The 20476-nt window shown below is 40.9% G+C and overlaps 1 protein-coding gene across 12 annotated transcripts in view; it reads right to left on the bottom strand.

The window, feature by feature from the left end:
* The window catches only part of MCF2L (MCF.2 cell line derived transforming sequence like), a 419732-nt gene that overhangs the window by 162980 nt on the left and 236276 nt on the right, over nt 1–20476 (bottom strand). For all 12 annotated transcript variants that reach the window (XM_033948040.1, XM_033948048.1, XM_033948047.1 and 9 more), the window contains one exon: nt 3889–3979. In XM_033948040.1, coding sequence (XP_033803931.1) covers nt 3889–3979 — 91 coding nt within the window. The remainder of the gene's footprint in view (nt 1–3888; nt 3980–20476) is intronic.

A 20476-nucleotide genomic window follows, 5' to 3' on the forward strand; every position in this document is an offset into this window, starting at 1 on the left:
CAAAACTTGCCCTCCTTGTGAATGAAACCAGTATACCGATGCATCATTCCTGATGGTAGGCATACAGGTGGAAAACTCCTGAATACCTTAGAATGAACTTTGCCAAGCCGTCAATAAAATGCTTCTCTTTAATGGCAAGACTCTTTTGGTCTTTGCATATAAAACAGAAGAGGCTCTTTCTAAATCTAAGAATAATGTGTAGTGTGCTATTCTGGGTAGAGGAACAGAGCTTTAACGATTAACAATTAACGAGTGTTGGAGAAATGTAGCTTAAAGCTAAGAAATGCAGATCACAAAATACTATCAAAACTACGGGGTAATTCTGTAGCTGGGCACCACAAATTAGGTGTCTAGATGCAGAGAACTAACTGCCAATTCTAGAGCAGAATCTGGGCGCCCAGATTCCATTATAGAATGCTAGCACAAATCTGCATGACACCAATTTGCAAGCTTTTGACCTGTTTAGGGTTACAATATAAGATCTATGCAGACAATTTGCAATTCATCTTTCCTGTCACTACTACTATTAGTGAGGCTTTGAAACACATCTCAGTCTGATGGTTAGCAACACACAGATTTCAACTGAATGTTGCTAAAACTCAGGCAACTGTCTAACTTTATTCTTGATGGTTGTGAAGTACCCAATCTTATAAGAAATCCGATATTTTGGGGTTCGTTTAGATTCATCTTCTTTGAAGAGCCATATTAAACGTTATTAAAACAATTTTTAATCACTGAGAGACTTCTTGTCGCTAACTAATTTTTGAACAATGCAACGCTTCACTGTTCTGAAATCATTCAACTCTGCAGCTCTGAAATCATTTGTCACCTCTCTCTTTTCCTGGCCTCTCCTCATTGGTTGCCAATGGATAAAAAGATTAATTTTAAGATTTTAACTTTAGTTTTCAGATTTTAAAAAAATGAGGCATCTTTGATTATTTCTACTACTAAGTAAAACCGTTGGGCAGACTGAAGAGACCTTTTGGGATTTTTCCATCATTTACTATGCAACTACTATGTTTCCCTAAAAATAAGACAATATCATATTAATTTTGGGCCCCAAAACTGCACTAGGTCTTATTTTCAGGGATGTCTTATTTTTTCCTCTCCTTTACCCCAATTCTTCCTCTTTCCTTTCTCTCCCCCACATATGCAGCATCTTTCCTCCCCTCTTACCCATCTTTCCTCCCCTCTGCAGCATCTTTCTATCCCTTCCATCCCCCTGTGCAGCAGAACCCTTGACCAGCTTCTGTCCTTCCCTCCCTCCCTCCCATCCCTTGTGCAGCTGAACCCTTGAGCACCCCTCCGCTGTGCAGCTGAACCCCCGCTGACCCTCCCATCCGAACTCCGTCGACTGCGAGCCCTACATACCTTCCTTCAGAGCAGTGTCAAGCCGAAAGCACTCTAAACAGGCTGCTTCGTGGCTTTCTCTCGTCAGAGAATTCCCTCCGCCTCATCACTGATGATGTCATCATTAACGCGGCAGATGGAAGGCCCCGACGAGAGAAGGCCACGAAGCAGCCTGTTTAGAGTGCTGTCAGACCGATGCTGCTCTGGAGGAAGGTATGTAGGGCTCACGGTCAGCAGGAGTTCGGCTGCGCGGCCAGGGGGGAGGGGTGGCGGGGGGGGGGGGGGGGAGGGGAGGCGCTGCTGCCAGTGAATCCAAAGACTAGGGCTTATATTAAGACCTACACAGAAAATCATGCTAGGGCTTATTTTTGGAGTAAGTCTTATTTGCGGGAAAACACAGTATATGTTACCTTAAAAATATATAATAAACCTGTTAGGACTCTAAGGATCTGCTGACAAATTCCTTTTGGAAATCCCTAGTTTTCGTGCTAACTTATTTCACTTCAGAGCTTTTACATTCCAAGTCATGGGTCCCACTTTATGTAATTTGTTGACTGTTGACCTACGGAAAATTGACTCGTACCTTTCTTTCAGGAAGCAGCTTAAAGCTTATTTATTCCAGAAGGCATTTTCATAAGAGCTGAGTAAAGGTTGGGACTAGCTCTCAATTGCTATTTGAGACATGATGTGGAGTTTGTTTTGTGTGATTTGTGAATTTGTTTTTTATACCTTTACTAAACGTTAGACATAGGGATATATTGCTTATGTATGTTATTATTGTATTCTGCTAGGACTAAGCAGAATATAAATATTGTAAATAAGATGCCACGTCAGTAGCAAGCATAAATGTGTGCACCTAAATACAATACTTTTGCACTATAGAAGGAATTCTATAAACAGCGCTCAAAAAACAATGCCCAAAAATATTGGCGCCAAGCTCAGTTCTATAAAGATTATGCACACTTTATAGAATCCTGCCTTGTACTGAATCGGTGCTGAATGTTTAGGCTCCAGACTTTATATCTGCTGAAACCAGGTGTAAGTGCTGTCACCTAAGTTAGGTATGTGCAGGCCAAATTCTATAAATCCATGCACATTTCCCCTTTTCAGATCTGCACAAAAAAATTAGGTGCCATGCTCAATAGAAAAGTGGGTGAGATGCGCAAGCAAATTTTTATTGATGTTTTGGTGCTCCTTATTCAGTGCACTGGGAGTCCTGTCTATATTAGAGAGTTGCGCGGGGACAGAAATCCCACACATCCCCGCCCGTATCCTCTCCATCCCCACCCGTCCCCGCCAGGATCCTCTCCGTCCCCACCTGTCCCCGCCAGGATCTTCTCCGTCCCCACCCATCGCCGCAAGGAATTACCTGCATCCCCGCCCATCCCCATAAAAAGCAGCAATTACTTCTGACAGGATCATCAATTCCACAGTTTCTTTTGTGTTTCCGCTGCTGTTTTCCTTGTGGAATCTCTTTGGTGGAACCCTTTTTTTGTTTTCTGTTCAGGTAATTAACTTATAAACCCCCTCTTTTACTAAGGCTGACATGGAACCTTCCAAAGCCTTCCATCCCCGTGGGAGTCCCGTTGGCTAGAGCGGGGTCCCCGTGGGAGTACCGTGGGCCAGAGGGGGGTCCCCGTGGGACCTGCGGGATTCCCGCGATCCCTGTTCCCGTGCAGACCTCTAGTCTATGTTGTCCTACTCATGCTCTGCTTGCATATTTGCCCCCTTGAATTTACTGCTAAGTGGGTTGCATGCATTAGTTATAGAATACTGCTTAGGACCCAACTAGGCTCGTACACATGCAACAGTACAGTCACACACATAAACGCTACTATCTCTATATTTTTAACATGCAAATGGTGTTTACATTTAAATGCAAAAAGGTATAAAATGAGGGGGTTTATGCAAAATGTGAACCATGAGTACTTGCTACTAGGCATCTTAAATACCCTCAGAGATTTAATTATTCATTGCTAGAGAAGAGTTTCATGCCATCACCCACTGAGTTTCCAGTTCCTAATTATGATTGTCAAATAGGTCACAGCACATAGTCCAGAGGGAAACACAGTCTTAGTCTTCAAATCAAGGATACTTGAAATTAGCTGTAAATTCGGCTGCACACCTGCAATCCTAAACTGCTTGATGGAGAAAATGCAAAAGTGCTTCAAAGAAGGGAAGATGCAAAATCTGTTTACAACTCCGCAAAAGATGGGATCCCATGATTAAAAAGATTTCCAGTGTTCCTTATGAAATTTTGGCACGCTGACATCTGCTTTACAGCATGTAGGGAGATGCCGTAAAAAATCAACTGAGTGCTGCGTTACCCAGGCTGCAAGATATAGTCTGATCGCATTCTTCAGTGCCATTATTCAAACATTCAACAAATGAAAACATAAAATAAAGCTATGCTGAAACATTACCCTGGCAGCAAAGTGGATTTTCTAAATATCATTTACTTGCCAAGGATTTAAAAGGAAGACAACTTGGGAGGTGGGGGGAGGTAAGCTTTTTGATTTTTTTAAAAAATGAACTTACCGCTATTCGCAGTACAGAGGCTTTCACTGATGTCCATTTGTCCAATCTTCTGTCTATGATCAGAATAAATCCAATTCCGGCATCTTGTAAACTAGATGGAAAATAAAAAGCTACAGTGTAACGATAAAAGGTAAAGTGTCTTTGCTGAATCACCCTCTCCCCAGTAAGAAGAAAAAAAAAAAAATGCAGCGAGCATTGATTTAACCCTTTCAAATAGATCATGCTTACATCAATGCAGAGTGTCTATACATATGACTATACATTAGAGTTCAGCAACACTTCAATGAAGCTATTCCATGCAGCTTGATTCTGTCACGCACGCCATTATGTAGTCCATATGCAGTTTGGCAAACTGCCAGCATCCTGAACCTGTTAGTCCCTGCAGTTCCTCATCTACAGCAGTATCCATCCTTTAGCCAGTTTTTAAAATCAAGCACATCATTAACTTGGAAAGGGAAAGGATTGAAATCAGACCAATTTTGTTCTTCCTCCCAGCTTGCTGATTTTTTTTTTTTTAACCCTTAACATTATAATCTGAATACCACATTACTCCTTGTCCCATCTTTCTTTCATGTCAAAAATATCATGATCTAGAGGGATTTTAGATCTGCCTGGTCAGAAAATTCTTGCAATTTCCAGAAGATAAAAATAATATAGCAGAAAGGCAAGATGAGGTGTATATGTCCTTGAAACGGAAACATCAATGAGAGAGCTCATACTTCAAATCTCTCTGCAATGACCTTTGTTTTGCTTGCTTCCTTCAACTGCATGTGCTGCAGTCACAGAGTACAAATGCAGAGATAAGCTCACGGTCTGCGACTTCCCATCCAAGCCAGATCTGCAGTGCCAGCAACTGACTGGGGCCAATCACAATAGCAAATGAAAAGGCAAGTACCTGGCTTGGTGACTAGAATCGCTAATTCTTAGTGTGTTAGTGAGAGAAATTCAGATGAAGTGAATTCTCTGTTAAGCTTCAAAAATAAACAGAGTACTGAAGGGTGAATTGTGACGTGCACTCTACAAATAGCAGTACCTGTAAGTATGATGTACAATTTATTTTTTGCTTAGGATACATGTGATCTGATGACTACCATAGCTACAGAAACACAGATGGGTCAAGGTTTTTTAAAAATTATTATTTAATTATATAATCTTCTTCAAACCACAGGGTTCATTAATCTAAAAAGGATCTAGAGCAGGGGTGCCCATGCTTTTTTTGACTTGCAAGCTACTTTTAAAATGATCAAGTCAAAATGATCTACCAACAATAAAAATGCTAAACTTATATTTATATATATATACACCGAGTGTACTTTATATTTAAAATATATATTGTTTACCTTGCATAACAGCATGGACATGTATGGCAGAATACAATTCTTTGCAACGGCTTCCGCCCTCCCTACTCGAAAGCGAGAGGAATAGCGTCACCCAACCCGCGCGAGATTTGATGGTGATCCGTGCGATCTCTTTGCAGTTCTCGAGAGATTTGGTTAGTTTCTCGCCACCTGGTCTGAGTTCTCGTGACTTTCGCAGGCAACATTTACCTTAGCAGTTCTCACGAGAGTTCATGGTGGAGACGGCTGGTGCCCTTGTCGTAGAGATGGGTTACTGGGACATTGAGGATGGCAGTGACTGTTTCCTTAAAATGTGGATCACTACTAAAGTTGGAGCCGCGCTTGGTTTGTGATTGGGAGGGGTCAGAGCTAGGAAGTGTGTGTGTGTGTGTGGGGGGGGGGGGTTGAAAGGTGAACTGAACATTAGTGCTGCTCGATTCAGGAAAAAAATTTTTTGATTCAATTCGATTCAGCCTTTTGAATTGATTTTGATTCGATTTTCCTGCCTAATTGGGTGTTTTTTTCAAATATCCTGGTGGGTTTATTTTATAGCCCCTTCACCCACCCCACCTCTTTTGCCCTTTCCTACCCATACTGGCGCTGTAGTGTAAACATAATAAACAAACAAAAAAGACTTTTCCTTTCCTGTTAAATTCTAGATCACATTTGCGGTCTAATACCAGCTCTGGCAAATCTGACACCTTGTAATACAAAACAGAAAATAAAATTACTTTTTCTACCTTTTGTTGTCTGGTCATTATTCAAATCATGTTGGTCCCAGTCTCTGCGACAAGCATCTTCTGATAAATCGCATGCCAGGGTCTCTTGCCCATTTGTCATTTTTTTCTTTCCTCGTGCTAACCATCCATCTTTCATCTCTATCCTCCCCTTCCCTCCCCCGGAGGTTTGGCATTTTTCCTTTTTTCGTCTCTATCCCCATAGCTGAAGCGATGGACCCCACCATCCCCAGATCCACCATCTCTCCTTTTCTCAACTATCCTTTCATCCAGTATCTCTCTCTCCTTTCCCACCACCCCAGGGTCCTTCAGCTCTCCTTTCTCTTTCCAACTACCCTCCTATCCAATATCTTTATCCCAACATTTACACCATCCCTTGTGCCAAACTTCTCTCCCTTTCTGTTCCTTCCCTCCCTAAATCCTATTGTCCACCATCTCTCTCCCTCGCCTCTGTTTTGTTTTGAGACCCATTATTTCTTCTTCTTTCTCCCTCCCTCTCCTCCCCCTAGTCCAGCATATGCACGTCTCTTTGGACCCCCTCCCTCTCTCCGTGTACTTCTACACCAGGGCCCCCCAAAAGGCCTGCATGTTTCCCCCTTCTTTGTAGTGTCCTTCGGCTTCCCCCCTGGCCTCCTGGTCTCACCTTCAGCTAATTAGGGCAGCCTGTAGAGGATCCGCCGGTGCTGTAGCAATCCTTAACAGGCTGTCGTCGGTCTCTGTAGCACATTCTCTCTGCCGTGGTCCCGCCCCCTCCTCTGACATCAGGGGTGGGATCGCGGCAGAGGGAACATGCTATGGAGGCTGATGGCAGCCTGTTAAGGATTGCTACAACACTGGCGATCCTCTGCAGGCTGCCCTAATTAGCTGAAGGTGAGACCGGGAGGCCAGGGGGGAAGCCGGAGGAAGCTACAAAGAGCACCTATTCAATGCAGCACTTCCTGACTGACCCAAGGGGCCCCCTATAGCAGGTACAAAAGTGGCAAGAAGAGACAGTGCTGCTGCTCCTGCTCCTGCTTTAGGAGACTTGAACGAATCGGCGAGCCCATTTTTTTTTTTTTTTTAAATGAATCAATTTGAATCAATTCACCAAAGTGAATCGATTTGACTCGGTGAATCGGGCAGCACTACTGAACATGCAGTTTCAGGTGTGATCTCCTGTAAGTGGTAGTTTATTTTGAAAGGCAGTGCTCCGCGATCAACTCACGTTGCCTTTTCAATCAACTGGTAGATTGCGATCGACGTGTTGGGCCCCCTGATCTAGAGGACAACAGAAAATACAAACCATTTATTAGCCTTTGATAAAGTTTGGATCCCAGATAATCCAAGAAAATTATAAAGAAATAGCAAGCAACTCCTCCTTATTAGGGGAGGAAAATGTAGGATGATTCCTTAATCTTGAATTTACATTCTTTTTCTTACTCAGAGGAACAAGGGTAATTTTATTTAATGTGGTGTCTTATATATTGCTAAATCTCCCAAAGGATTTGAAGTGGTTTACAAAACAAATAAATTGACTTAAGTAATGGCCAAAAATTTAATCAGGTAATTTGAATTTCCCTCTCTGTCCCAACGAGCTCACAATCTAACTATGGTATCTATGAAAGAAATAATTACATACATTTACCTATATAAAGAGAAGAAATAGAGAAAAGATAATACAATAAATTCAATACTATAGGTGCATAAAAGGGACAACAGAAGGAAAAATTTCAATATCAAAGAACCCCAAAGAAAAATCCTAAAAATAAAAGCAGGAAAAAATAGCAATATTAAACGAACCCAACAAAAAGAAAGCAAAAATAAAATAAAAATAAACTCCAGTCATTTTCACTATCCTCAGTCAGCTTCTAATTCAATGTCACCAATGTAGCTTGGCCTTGGGGTGAGGACAGAGTATGAAGAGGTGTCCCTTGGCAATCCCAAATAATTAATCTACTAATCATGATCTACAATTCTGATACATTAACTGAGAGGTACACATATTGCAGAAATTCTGTCAGCTTCTCTTTAATAAGTACTTTGCTGCATTCCGCAAATACAGAAATATGCTATCTAATAGGGTGGCATGTATCAAGTTGCCAGTTCACTCCAAAAATAAAGCAAATAAGTCACTGCCGCAGTAGCACCCCTCTAAAACACATCTTCCATGCTTCTGATCCCATAAAGTACATCTGATCCTTCCGCTGTCTTCCTCATGAACATCCAATCACCTTGATCCTCCCCACAACCAATCATGTCTCCTAAGAAAACATCCATCCCCCTCTGCTGCTCCCTCCACCTAGGACATATTTAGGGTTGCCACTGGCGATACAGTGGAGCCCAGTCAGGATTGGTCTCACTCTGTTCCTGCCTGGGCCTTGGTAGGTATCCAAAATGGCTGCCGTGAACCCCCATAGCAGTAGTCTCATGATACTACTGTTAGGGGGAATGTTTCCGTACAAGGAGACTGCTTCTAGGGGTCATTGTGGCCATTTTGAATTCTAGTGAAAGACTGGACCAGAGCAGAGCGAGCCTGCTCCTGTTTGGGTTTCACTGCATCACCAATGGCAACACTGAGTAGGTCTTGGGGGGTAAGGGAGGAGCAGGATCTGAGGATGTGAAAGTTTTCTTTGGGGACCAGATTTATGGAAGGGGATGGGATTTGTGTACAAGGGAGTCCGGATGCACATGGGAGGATTGGGAGGCTGTAAAGGGGGGGGGCGGATGTTTTGAGGAAAACTGTACTAAGGCACAGTCAATAGAACAGTTCCACTTACAGCCTCTTCTTGTAGTGGTTGTAATTACAGCTGCACTATAGACAGTTGTGGAAACTAGCCTGCAGTACTGACTAATGCCTTGTCATAGCTGACCATGCCTCTGCCGCCTATGTCATGTTCATCTCAGAGACCTGGAGGGAATATGACAATCAATGGGATACTGTTACCTGGGTACAAATTATATTGCAATATGACAGAGTAGATCAAATTGGAGGGGGTTACACTATATGTTAAAATGATCAAACAAAATAAACATTCTGCATGACAGATAGCATTTGGAATCCACATGGATAGAAATTCTATGTCGTAAGGGATGGAATATACAGGTAGGGTTGTACTACCATCCCCCAGGACGGGATGGACAGAAGAAAAATGTTTTCAGAGATTAGGAAAGCTGGCAAATTGGGCAACAATATAACGGGTTAGTTCAATTACCAATAATATATACACCAGACAGGATAGACAATATCAATACCAATACAATGATTTCAATTACACCCAACATTCGCAGGATCAAAATGAAACCCTTGCATCCCCAATATGTATCTCTTCAATCCCAATTCACTTTGTACCAAACATTAAAATTCTAGGAGTGATCCTTGATAGCATACTATCCTTTAAATCTCAGATCAGCTCTGTGGTACAAAAATGTTTCTTTAAAATAAAAATGATCAGATCATTCAAATCACTACTTAACCCCAATTCAATCAATATTCTCATTCATTCATTAGTAATTTCAACCTTAGATTAATGCAACTCACTTTACCAGGGCATCACTCAAAAAGAGATCAGGAGATTACAAGTCATTCAAAACACTGCTGTAAAAATCATTTTTAACGCTAAAAAATTCGACCAAGTAACCCCTTTCCTCAGAAAAGCCCACTGGCTACCTATTTCACATAGGATTACTTTCAAAATACTACTTCTTGCCTTCAAAGTCCAATCTAATCATATTCCATCATTTACAGATAAGTTGCTAATCCCTTATGATTCCCAACAATACCTTTTAGCGGTCCCTTCAGTTTGTCAATTATTTTATGACACAACACGTAACCGCACCCACATTGTGGAATGCTTTACCTCTGACGCTGAAACATGAAAAGAATCTCAATAACTTTAAATCTAATCTTAAAACATTTCTTTTCAGAGATGCTTTTGAGATTTATGCTTAGGGCTCCTTTTACGAAGGTGCGCTAGAGGTTTTATTGCAAGCACCGGATTAATCTACCGCCTGCTCAAAAGGAGGCAGTAGCGGCTAGCACGTGGGGCAATTTAGCACGCACTATTCCGCACGTTATGTCCCCTAGCGCACCTTTGCAAAAGGAGCCCTTAATCTCTTATTCAAAAAACCTCAGACATCAGGCCCTACATTAAAGATCCTCTTTATTCCTTTTGATTTTTATCTCCCCTTTTATTTTAAGCAATGTATCCTCACCATATGCCCATGTGTATCATGTTATGTCTGTATCCTAAATGTGAATTTGTCCCATCTATTTTATATATTTTTTTAAAACGTTTTAATACTTTGTATAAATTGGAAACCACTTTGCTTATAAAAGCGGTATATCAAGACCCAAAAAACTTGAAACTTGGCTAGATAAATGTTACATCAGGGAGTACTAGGGAGGTAAAATTCCTAGACAACATAAATGATTGATTCTTGAAGCAACTGATCCAGGAACTGGCAAGAGGGAGAGCTATTTTAGATTTGGTCCTTAGTGGAATGCAGGGCATAGTACAGGAGGTAACTGTGTTGGGTACACTGGGAAACAGTGATCATAACATGATCAGAGTGGCATCGCTAAAGAAATTTACTGTAGTGGCATTTAATTTTGAAAGGGCGACTATGATAAAATTTAATTTTAATTTAATTTTTTAATTTTAATTTTATTCTTATATACCGCCATACCGAAAAAGTTCTAGATGGTTCACAACAAGATGAGCTAATACATGGGATACAGATAAAATACAAATTAGAATAATGGACTTAAAAACAGATAAAGACAGAAAGTTTATAGTTTATAGTTTATTTAATTTTTGATTAAACGCTTTTTCGTTTCTTCAAAGCGTTGTACAGAATATAAAATAACATTACAGCAAAAAATGTAACATTTAGAACAAACTTTCTATAAACTACATGACTGACTACAGAACGTACTAGGTAATTATGGACTGACAAGCAATAAACACAAATGGGAAAGGGGGAAAGAAATACAATTGGTAAAGTAAATGGAAGAAACATTTAAGGTAAACACAAAAGGAATTGGGGAAGGGGCATGAATTAAAAGCAGATATTATTTAATCTCTGAAATGAACCCTTTTTTTTATTTTTCAGTTAAAAGCATCATTAAAAAGAAAACATTTTAAGTTGCTTTTAAATTTTTTAAAGTTTTTTTCCATTTTTAAATAAAGCGGAAGAGCGTTCCAGATTGTAGGGGCCGTAACTGAAAAAATTGAGGTACGTCGTGCGCCAATATTTTTTAGGGAAGGAATATTGAGGTTAAATTGAGATATGGACCTTAGGGATCTTGGTGGGTCATATGGAATCAGTAATCTATCTATGAAAGCTGGGGCATTTGACTGCAAAGTTCCGAATGTTAAAAGGGCGATTTTATATGTTACTCTTTGTGAGACTGGCAACCAGTGGGCATTTTGAAGAAGAGGGGTTACATGATCATATTTCTTTGCTCCCGAAATTATCTTAATGGCCGTATTTTGAATCAGCTGCAGACGTTTTAAGTCCTTATGATAAATTCCTTTTAAAAGTGAGTTACAATAATCTAATTTTGATATAACGAGTGAATGTATCAGAATATTGAGGGAACTAATGTCGAGAAGAGGGGCTAATGATCGGATCATTCTCAATTTATAGAAACAGTTTTTAACTAAGACGCTTATTTGTGGTCGAAATGTTAACTTATTGTCTATGAGAACTCCTAAAATTTTTGTGGTTGTAACTGGTGATAGTGGAATGTTATCAATGACGACTGGAGAAATTAATTGAGCTACCTCTTTTCCAGGGAATAGGAGAGTATTAGTTTTTGAAATACTCAGTGATAGCTTATTGATGTTTAGTCAGTCGTGAATTTTACTTAGTTTTTGATTAATTGCCTGAATCTCAGAGTGATTAGATGGGCCGATGGGGTGCAGAATTTGGAGATCATCGGCGTAAGCGTACACTGTAAACCCTATTGATTGACAGAGAGTCAGAAGGGGGGCCAAGTAGATGTTAAATAATAAAGGTGATAAAATAGAACCTTGTGGGATTCCAAAATTAGAGTGATAGGGATTTGATTTTGAAGTGTTGAAATGTACTGTATAGGTTCTATCAGAGAAATAAGAACGGAACCATTCCAGGGCATGATCGACTATGCCTATGGAAGCGAGACGTTGTAATAAGAGATAATGATCGATGGTATCGAAAGCTGCAGCAAGATCCAAGGAGATTAGAAGAACGGATTTATGATGATCAAGATAGTAGTTTATGGATATAGTGAGACCAAGTAATGAGTACTCTGTAGAGTGGTTGGTACGGAAACCCGTTTGATTGGGGTGGAGTACGTGTGTTTTATCAACAAAGTCCGTCAATTGTTGAAATACAGTTTTTTCAGTTAATTTACAAAGGAATGGAAGATTTGCTATTGGTCGATAGTTAGAACATTTATCAAGATTATTTTTTGGGTCTTTGATGATTGGGGTTATGATAGAGCGTTTCCAGTCTGGTGGGATATTGGCTGTAGATAGACAAGTATGGATAATTTGAAGAATGTATGATCCAAAAACTGTAAAGTGTCGTTTCAGGAAAAATGGAGGAATGGGCTCTAGGATAGAGCCTTTGGTATTCATACAATATAAGTTATTTTCAATGGCTTTTAGTGATGGAAGAATAAAATTAGATAGTGTAGCATGATATGTTTGGGTCCCAGATGTGATAACATCATTTTCAGGATTTATACAATATAATGCAGAAAATATTGGCTAAGGAAAATAGTTAAAAAGAAGCTAAACGGATCAGTTACAAAAGTTAGGGCTGTAAACCAGGCATGGATGTTATTTAAAAATACCATCATGAAAGCCCAATCCAGATGTATTCCACGTATTAACAAAAGTAGAAAGAAGAGGAAATGAGAGACGGCATGGTTAAAAGGTGACGTGAAAGAGGCTACTAGAGCCCAAAAAACATCCTTTAAAGAATGGAAAAAGGATCCAAATAAAGAAAAGAAGAACAGACATAAGCACTGGCAAATTAGATGCAAAGCATTGATAAAGAAAGCTAAGAAACAATATGAAGAGATACTTGCCAAAGAGGCAAAAACTCATAGTATTTATTTTTAGCATTTAAATAGCCTAAGTGGTTTATATTCAGGTACTCAAGCATTTTTCTCTATCTGTCCAGTTGGGCTCACACTATCCAATGTATCCAGGGCAATGGGGGATTAAGTGGCTTGCCCAGGGTCACAAGGAACAGCATGGGATTTGAACCCACAGCCTCAGGATGCTGAGGCTGTGCAGTTCTAACCACTGTGCCACACACATCAGAAGCAGAAGCCTGTGAGGGAATCTGTGGGACTGTTGGGTGATCAAGGAGCAAAAGGGGCGCTCAGGAAGGATAAGGCTATAGCGGAGAGACTGAATGAATTCTTTGCTTCGGACTTTACGGAAGATGATATAAGAGATCTACCTGAACCGGAAATGGTTTTCAAGGGTGGTGATGATGCGGAGGAACTCTTGTGCACTCTTTCAAGAGGGATGCACATAGGGTGTGATTTTATAAACAGCTTCTGATTTCAAGGCATCGTTTGGCAGGGCTGTCAATCAACTGCTAGGCATTATATTTAGAATTGCACTTAGCAGTGCCTAATTCAACGTAGGGACCGGTAAGTGTCATGTTGTTAGGCACCAGTATATTAGGCCAAAGTTTTCCCAGCACAGAACCCTGGGGAACCCCACTATTTATCACTCAAAATATAAGCTGGATCAGTGCATTAGAATCAACAGAAGTAACACAGAAACAATTGTTCAGGGAGGAAAAGCCTCAGACCCCTGTGGGGGAAACCTCTTTTAACTCAAGAGGATTGGTTAGCGTCACTGGCATAAAACCTCCTGTCTACCTGTGTTACAGTTGCTGAATTTTAAATAGGCGCATTTGCTACTGCAGTCAAAATTAAATTCAAAAGTGCATTGCTGAATGCTTCTTAAAGTGCTGGTCAAATGTTGTAAACGCTGCTTTCAAACAGGTCTTAAATGCTGATATGGAACATTGTATCAACAAAATTACAAAAACTTATCTGTGGCTCTTATGCAGGCTGAGTCACAATCTTATCTCTGGCTCTATGCAAACTTCTTTTCCTACCCCATCCGACGTTGGCCAAATAGCGTTTCACCAAAAGGCTGCTTCAGGGATTGGGAGGGATAGTTTGAAAAATAGCACCTGCAGTGCTCAATGCCCACTATTTACCCTTCTCCATTGATAATACTGACCATTTAAACCATGGATCTCAAAGTCCCTCCTTGATGGCCGCAATCCAGTTGGGTTTTCAGGATTTCCCCAATGAATATGCATTGAAATCAGTGCATGCACATAGATCTCATGCATATTCATTGGGGAAATCCTGAAAACCCGACTGGATCGATGCTCTCAAGGAGGGACTTTGAGAACCCTGATTTAAATTTACTCTCTGTTTTCTGTCTTTCAACCAGTTCTTTATATTACATTACATTGATGTCATCTATCCCGCCAATACCTTTCAGTTCTAGGCGGTTTACAACAAGAAATTAGCCTGGGGCAAGGTTGATGCGTCAGGATCTGGGAATGGTCAATACGGTTTGGTTAGATCATTTGACAAATTTCTTGAATAGTATGGTTTTCAGTTCTTTCCTGAATGTTTTGTAGTTAGGCATCGTGGTCAGCAGATTTGAGAGGTGGTGGTCTATTTTTGCTGTTCTGGTAGCTAGTAGACTGTCATATATTTTTTGCTTTGAAAGGGGGGTGGGTAAAGTGTACTTAAGTTCTCCTTGGTCTGGATGTATTTTCCTGATTAAATGGTTATTCAGATAGTTTGGTCCATTTCCATTTAGGGCTTTGAATAGGGTGCAGTAGAATTTGTTTTGAATGCACGCTTGTAGTGTGAGTCTTGGAAAGCTGAGGTAATGTGGTTGTATTTTTTCAGCGACTATATTGTGGTATGCAGCCTATGCCTGCTAGGAGTGTCCCCAGAGCAGTGCAGAGGTCTAAAACAGGCTCTACACAAATAGCCTCATTTAAACCACAATCGGAGTCAGTAAATGATTTTCCCTCCTTGACCTGTAGAGGGAGCAGGAGAGCAGAAGTGCAGGTTTCCCATCCCCCACACAATCCTAGGATAATTTCCCGGAAATCATTTCCACCTGAGGGTTTGGAGAGGGGCTGCAGGCTGCTATCCATAACAGCTAAACTATTAGAGAGTCAGAGGCAGCAGGAACAGGCCACATTGTTCAGGGCTGAGAGCTCTGGATAACAGTCAAGCTCCAAGATGCATGAAGCTGACAAGAGGCTGGAGAGGAAGTGCCTCTTGGTATGCTGGAGGAATCTCATGATATGGAGCTGGACCCTGAGACAAATGCTGAGTTGCCAAATGAGGTCCTACCAATGGAAGTGTGCTGTATTAAAAGCAAGTAACTGATTCTGCATGGGTTAGTACCTGAAGTCTGACTTATCCAAATTGCTTACAAGTGTTTGATTATCCTGTGATAGCTGAAGAGTGAAGAAGCTCTCAAGTGAGCTGTGAAAGGACTTATTTTGGGGGGTTTTTCCTTGAAGTTTACCATTTTCCCGGTGGGGGAAGAAGGGTTGTTTCAGTCACAGGCAGTGGGGTTTGCCCCGTGTTCATTGTGGTGGGATAGAGGGCCTAATATTGGCAGATTGTTACCACATGGAGCATACTGTCTGACCAGCACGTCAGCTGCTGAGAAGACCAGTGCGGTTGCACTGACCTAGGCTGAGTTAGTCAGCCCTGAAGATTGTTTTGGATTTTGATTGGAGTTTTTTCCTTTTGATGAATGTATGAACTGTGAATTAAATGTGGACTCAGCTCTGCTGGAAGGAAGATTTTTGTTGTATGCATTTGGACTATCTTTATCTGATATACTCTCAGAGACTACTTGCTTATATATTTTTGGTATTATTGATTTTTGGGACTATTCTTATGCACAGAAACATCCTGACAAATTTCTGGTTTTATTTTGATTTGGAAAAATAAATTCAAGTGTAACTGAAGAAGTACTTACCTGGTGCGGTAGTGTTTCTTTCTCTGAACGTTTCATCTTTTTTCCTTGTGCAGCCCGCAGCGTCTCACAAGAGCATTTCTTGTACCGGTGGCCCAAGACCCATTGCCTTGAGGCTGCCGGTTAAAATATTAGTCTTAGGGCAGTATTGTTTTAGCATGTTGGTGGAGCATGACAGGTAAAGTATGTTACAGTAGTCCAGGAGTCCGAAGATTAGCACTTGTACTATGAGTTTGAATTGTTCGTTGTTGAAGTATTTTCGGACTTGTCTTAAGTTGCGCATGGTTGCGAATGCCTTCTGAACCGTTCTCCTGATTTGAAGTTGCATCGTGCAGCCTTTGTCTATCATTATTCCCAGAAGTTTTAGGTTGGGTTGTAAGGGATATGTGATGGTTTGTTATGGTTGGGGTTTTGTTTCTTTCTAGAAGTATGAATTTGGTTTTGTCTTGGTGCAGTTTTAATTTATGGTCTCTCATCCATTTTGACACTGTTTCTAGTGCAATGTGTAGTTTGTTTGTTGTGTTGGGGGTGGTTTGGTCGAAAGGCAGGAGGATGGTGATATCATCTGCGTAGCTGTATGATGTTATGCCTTGTTTGTCTAAGCATGTGCCAAGTTTGACCATGTTAAGGTTGAAGAGTGTTGGTGATAGTGGGGAGCCTTGGGGGACTTTGCAAGGATTATTCCAGGATTCTGATTGTTCATTGTTTGCTTTTACTCTGTATCTTCTTGAGCAGAGGAATCCTTCAAACCAACTGTAGACTTTGCCTGTGATTCCTATTGCCTCCAGTGTTTGTAGTAGGATGTCAGGATCTACTAGGTCGAATGCCGCTGTAAGTTCAAGTTTCAAGTTTTTATTTATATTTGATGAATCGCTTATTCAAGTTACTAAGCGATTTACAGCTTCATAAAACAGGTTTATATAAGTAAACAAAATAATTTAAAACAAACACTTATGAGACATACACGAAACATGAAGGATAGGATGGCAAAGTTACATCTTCATAGTTTAAGAAAAGAGACAAAACAAGGGATGAAACAATGGGGTGGGATAATAAAAATGAACCCTAATAAAAGCATCTAAAGAAAAGAAAGTTAGAGGTTGAATGCGTCTTTAAAAAGATAACTTTTTAGAAGTTTTTTAAATTGACTGAGATTTTTTTCTTCTCTGATATATTAGGGAAGGGCGTTCCACAGTTGGGGGGGCCATTACTGAAAACATATCATGTCTTCTAGTGCCAATGATTTTTAATGAAGGTACCATTAGGAGTTTTTGGTCCGTCGATCGAAGAGACCGGGAAGTGTTGTGAGGGATAAGCATTCGGTTAATGAATTGTGGTTCTTTGAAAATTAAGGTTTTGTATGCTAGAAGTAATATTTTGAAAATAATACATTGACTAATTGGGAGCCAATGGGAGCTAATCAGTAGGGGGGTGACATGATCATATTTTTTACCATTGTGTATGAGTTTGACAGCTGTGTTTTATATTATTTGAAGGCGTCTTTTTTCCTTTTGTACGTACGGGATCACATCAGAGGGAACGTGCTAGCGAGGTGGAGAGCGGCCTGCGAGGTTCGCTACAGCCAGCCGGCGATCCTCAGCTGGCGGCTTTGAAGAGGAGGGCAGACGCAAATGAAAAGCAGCAGCGGTGGCAGCGGTTCGTGCCGATGGGCCAGAAGAGACCAGGAAGCCGGGATGGAGGGAGGGTAAGAACGGTGGTTTGGGAGCAGATATTAGGAGCAGGGAAGAGGTGCTGCTGGACAGGGGGGGAGATAAAACAAAGGGAGAAGGGCTGCTGCTGGACAGGGGGAGCAGGGAAGGGGTGCTGCTGGACAGTGGAGAGGTAAAAGGTAGGGAGAAGGAATGCTGCTGGATGGGGGAGCAGGGAAGAGGTGCTGCTGGATAGAGGGGAGGTAAAATGAAGAGAGAAGGGCTGTTGCTGGACAGGGGGCACAGTGAAGGGGTGCTGTTGGACAGGGGGGAGGTAAAAGGAAGGTAGAAAGGCTACTGCTGGACAGGGGGAGTAGGAAAGGGGTGCTGCTGGACACGGGGGAGGTAAAAGGAAGGGAAAAGTGCTACTGCTGGACAGGGGGAGCAGGCAAGGGGTGGTGGTGGACAGCCGAGGAAAGAGAGAAACAGAAAGAAAGAAAAAGACAGACAGCGGCCAAGGAGAGAGAGAGAAAGAAAGAAAGAGACACATACATCTCTTCTAGCACCCGTTAATGTAACGGGCTTAAAGACTAGTTACTAATAATAGCTCTGCAACCTTTTTCACTATTTAAACTCAATGCAATTCCCTACACCCATACTATAATTAGTGCTTCTGATTTTTTTTAAACCTGCAATACAAAAATGTTACCCTCCCCACTTTTACAAAGAGGTGCTGCAAAAGCCCCAAAGCCTTTTAAATCTCTATGCTTCGGGAAAGTTACTGGAGTGACAGCTGCTAGCCGGCTTTGTAAAAGAGGAGAGGGGGGTAAATTAAGGGTTTTATTTTGGAAAAAACTATATGATGGCCTCCTAGCCACACAAGCAGCAAAACTCGACAACAAAATCTCCAATCTACTACTTATGACCCCAGACTACAAAACATTCAGAAAAGAAGTAAAGTCGTTACTTTTCAAGAAATTCCCGCAAACAACTTAATACGACTAGCTCCTTCCCACTTCCCAATACCCTCCCGATTCCCCAAAGCAACCTCATCTACTCTTTATTTCCTCTAGAAATTACCAGCTATCTTCTTCTTGTAATACGTTTTTTGTAATTCTTTTGTAATCCGCCTTGAACCGCAAGGCAATGGCGGAACAGAAATCTCTAATGTAATGTACAAAATACTTATGCTCTCTCTAATGCCTCACCAGCCTACCTTGTATCCTCTAGTCAGTTTTGTGCCTTTTCTGTGCTGATGACTCCTGAGTGATTAAACATATCTGTTTGATTCCACTGAAAAGGTATTCACAATCACAGAAACTCAATACAGCTCACACTACACTATTTATGCATCCCACAAGAGGGAGCTGCATTTCTAAAAAGAAAAAATATTACTGTTTCAAGAATACTATATGGTTCTCACAGCTGGGAAAATGTACCTGCTTGTTGCTTTTGTAAAATTGTTTGTTTCATTGTGCTAAGATCCAGGCTTGTGCTTTTCCTGTGGATAACCTTTTTTTTTTTTTAAGAATTGCAACAAGAAGGGAACAGTCTCAGCTTCAGGCCGAAAGAAACCTTATTTCTAAGGCCTATGAGCTTCCTGCTCAAGATGTGTTCCATCAATATGATTGCTGTTGAGCTTATTTTCTGGTTTCTAACATGTAATTTTTTTCTTTTGATGTACTGTTGCTTACATTTTTGCTAAAAACACTAATTGTTGAAATATGTTAAAATAAATATCAAATTATTCCATTCTTGGATTGAATAAAGTATGATTGTTGTGTTAGTTCCCTTAGATACATAGGAAAAAGATTTTGCACCAACCTAATAAAGGAAGCACAGTTGTTGAATAATGGCCAAAATATAATTAGTCTATTAAAAGGAGTCACCTATTACAGTACTTGCATCTTTACCATTATTGCTATATATTCTTGGACTGGAATTTGAAATTAGCAACGTGTACATTGATCTTTTGCCAAAAGGCACAAAATGAGAAGCTCTTATCAAATGAGTCCTAACTGCTTTAAAGAGGTCACAAAACATTTAAAATGTTGAACAGTTAGAAGCAGAATAATATACATTTGAACTTTTGAAACCTGAAGCCATTACTACTTTTTTCCTCTTTTCCTAACCCTCCCTATTTCTTGGGCACCTCCAAAATAGGTTCTGCTCAGCGTGATTCATTAAACAGCACCCAAGTTTATTTGAATCGCGCTGAACAGTGCCTAATTTGGTGCCTAACTTTTGGGCGCTTCTTATAGAATTTACCCTTTAGTGAGTAGCTCCCCCACCCAAAATATGCTTAACTGATAGCTGAGGACTACAGGCCAGGAGCTAAGCATGAAACACTTCTACTTCACAATATATACTCTACTCTGTATGCAGCCCAGCACATGCCTCTGCATAGGACCAGGAGCACCAAGACTACATCCTAAGCTACTGTAAGCCTCATGCTACCCACAATAGGCCCTATTCAATGGAATTTGGTTTCTTAAATTTTTGGCATGTGAAGGGGGCAGGGCTGCTAACTTCCACCAAACCTAGATTATTGTTACCGATAATGACTATCCGACACTCCTCTAGCAGCCCCGTCCCCTCTGCTTCCCAAATATTTGCCTTCTGCCTCCTTTTCTTCCCAATCATTTCAAATCACTGAGATGGCCAAGTGGTTGTCCCCTTCCCCAACTCACCAAACAAAGAGAGACCCCCACCCATTCTACCCTCTCCCTGATTTTTCAAATGCTCTATGTGGCCCTTCTCATGAAAAGTTTGGGGATCCCTGTTCTTGAATATCCAGCAAGTAACAGCCTCTCAGGACACTGCTGCAAGCCTCCCAGAGAAAAACT

Source organism: Geotrypetes seraphini, chromosome 6 (genome assembly GCF_902459505.1).
Source record: "Geotrypetes seraphini chromosome 6, aGeoSer1.1, whole genome shotgun sequence".
NCBI classification, from domain to species: domain Eukaryota; kingdom Metazoa; phylum Chordata; class Amphibia; order Gymnophiona; family Dermophiidae; genus Geotrypetes; species Geotrypetes seraphini.